The sequence below is a fragment of the Emiliania huxleyi genome, assembly GCF_000372725.1.
Source record: "Emiliania huxleyi CCMP1516 unplaced genomic scaffold EMIHUscaffold_7777, whole genome shotgun sequence".
NCBI classification, from domain to species: Eukaryota; Haptophyta; order Isochrysidales; family Noelaerhabdaceae; genus Emiliania; species Emiliania huxleyi.
In genome coordinates, this window is record NW_005196177.1 from 1 (window position 1) to 1,314 (window position 1,314).

A 1,314-nucleotide genomic window follows, 5' to 3' on the forward strand; every position below is an offset into this window, starting at 1 on the left:
CGTGGCCCCCATGGCCGCCTGTTGGGCGCAAATGCCCGTGGTCAGTCGCACGCCTCCTTGGAAGAGACGGTGCGGCGATCTCGGAGAATCTCTCCGGCCTCGCCTCCACGGTGTCGACGATGTTGCCGATGGTGGTGTCCTCCTAAGAGTAAACGCAGGAACCAACAAATAAGAACAGTGGCAAGCCCGGGGTCCTGACGACCTCGTGAGTCGAAGCGCTTCGACACCAGGGCGTGCACTCGATGCGATGCAGCCGAATGTGTCTTCTCGAGTGCCAGTTGGAATAGCGGGATGTATATGTAGCATCTTGGGCGCCCTCCTTCACCTCGCTGACAGGCAGTTGGGCCTCGTAGTGGAGTGTGCTGGTCAAGGGCGGGAAGGGCGGTGTGCTCGGCGGTGGGGAGGGCGGCGGCGACGGAGGGGGAGGTGAAGGAGGAGGTGGCCACGGAGAAGGCGGCGGCGGCAGCGGCGGCGGCGCCGATGGTGGTGGTGGTAACGGCGGTGGCGATGAGGGAGGCGGTGGAGGAGCCTGTGGCTCTTCGGTGGGCACGGCTGGCGGGAAGGAAGGCGGTGGTGGAGAGGGCGGTGACGAGGGCGGCGGAGAGGGCGGCGGCGAAGGCGTGGGAGGGGGTGAGGGCGACAGCGACGGCGGCGGCGGCGAGGGCGGCGGAGGGGCCGGCGGCGGCGGTGCCGGAGGCGGCGGCGTGGGAGGCGGTGAGGGCGACAGCGAGGGCGGCGGCGGCGAGGGCGGCGGAGGGGCCGGCGGCGGCGGTGCCGGAGGCGGCGGCGTGGGAGGCGGTGAGGGCGACAGCGACGGCGGCGGCGGAGTAGGGGGCGGCGGCGACTGGGAGGCGGAGGGCGGCGGCGGCGTGGGCGGCGGAGGCGACGGCGGCGGCGACGGCGGCGGCGGTGGCGGCGACGGTGGAGGCGACGGCGGAGGAGACGGCGGCGGAGGAGACGGCGGAGGCGACGGCGGCGGCGACGGCGGCGGAGGCGACGGCGGCGGAGGGAAGGGTGGCGGCGACGAGGGAAGAACAGGGGAAACGCTGGGGGCGGAGGTCGGAGCTGACGAGGGCGACGAGGAGGGAGGAACGGAGTACGTCGGCGAGGCGGTGGGCGAGGCTGTCGACGAGGGCGTGGAGCTCGGCGCGGAGGAAGGGGCGGTGGTTGTGGTCGGCGCCGATGTTGGTGAAGCAGAGGGCGAGGTGGAGGGCGGCGGCGGGGAGGGCGAGGCCGACGTGGGCGGCGGGGAGGGCGAGGCCGACGGGGGCGGCGGTGAGGGAGGCGGCAAGAGACAGTGTCGCTGGATCTTGG

At 73.6% G+C, this 1,314-nt stretch overlaps 1 protein-coding gene across 1 annotated transcript; it reads left to right on the forward strand.

Annotated features, from left to right (window-relative positions):
* Positions 1 to 353: 353 nt before the first annotated feature.
* On the forward strand, positions 354 to 1,275 carry EMIHUDRAFT_125063 (hypothetical protein; the record flags this gene model as incomplete). The annotated part of the gene is made up of 1 exon (XM_005760157.1): positions 354 to 1,275. A coding segment is annotated over one exon (922 nt), but the record flags the coding sequence as incomplete, so codon positions are not given.
* Positions 1,276 to 1,314: the final 39 nt, after the last annotated feature.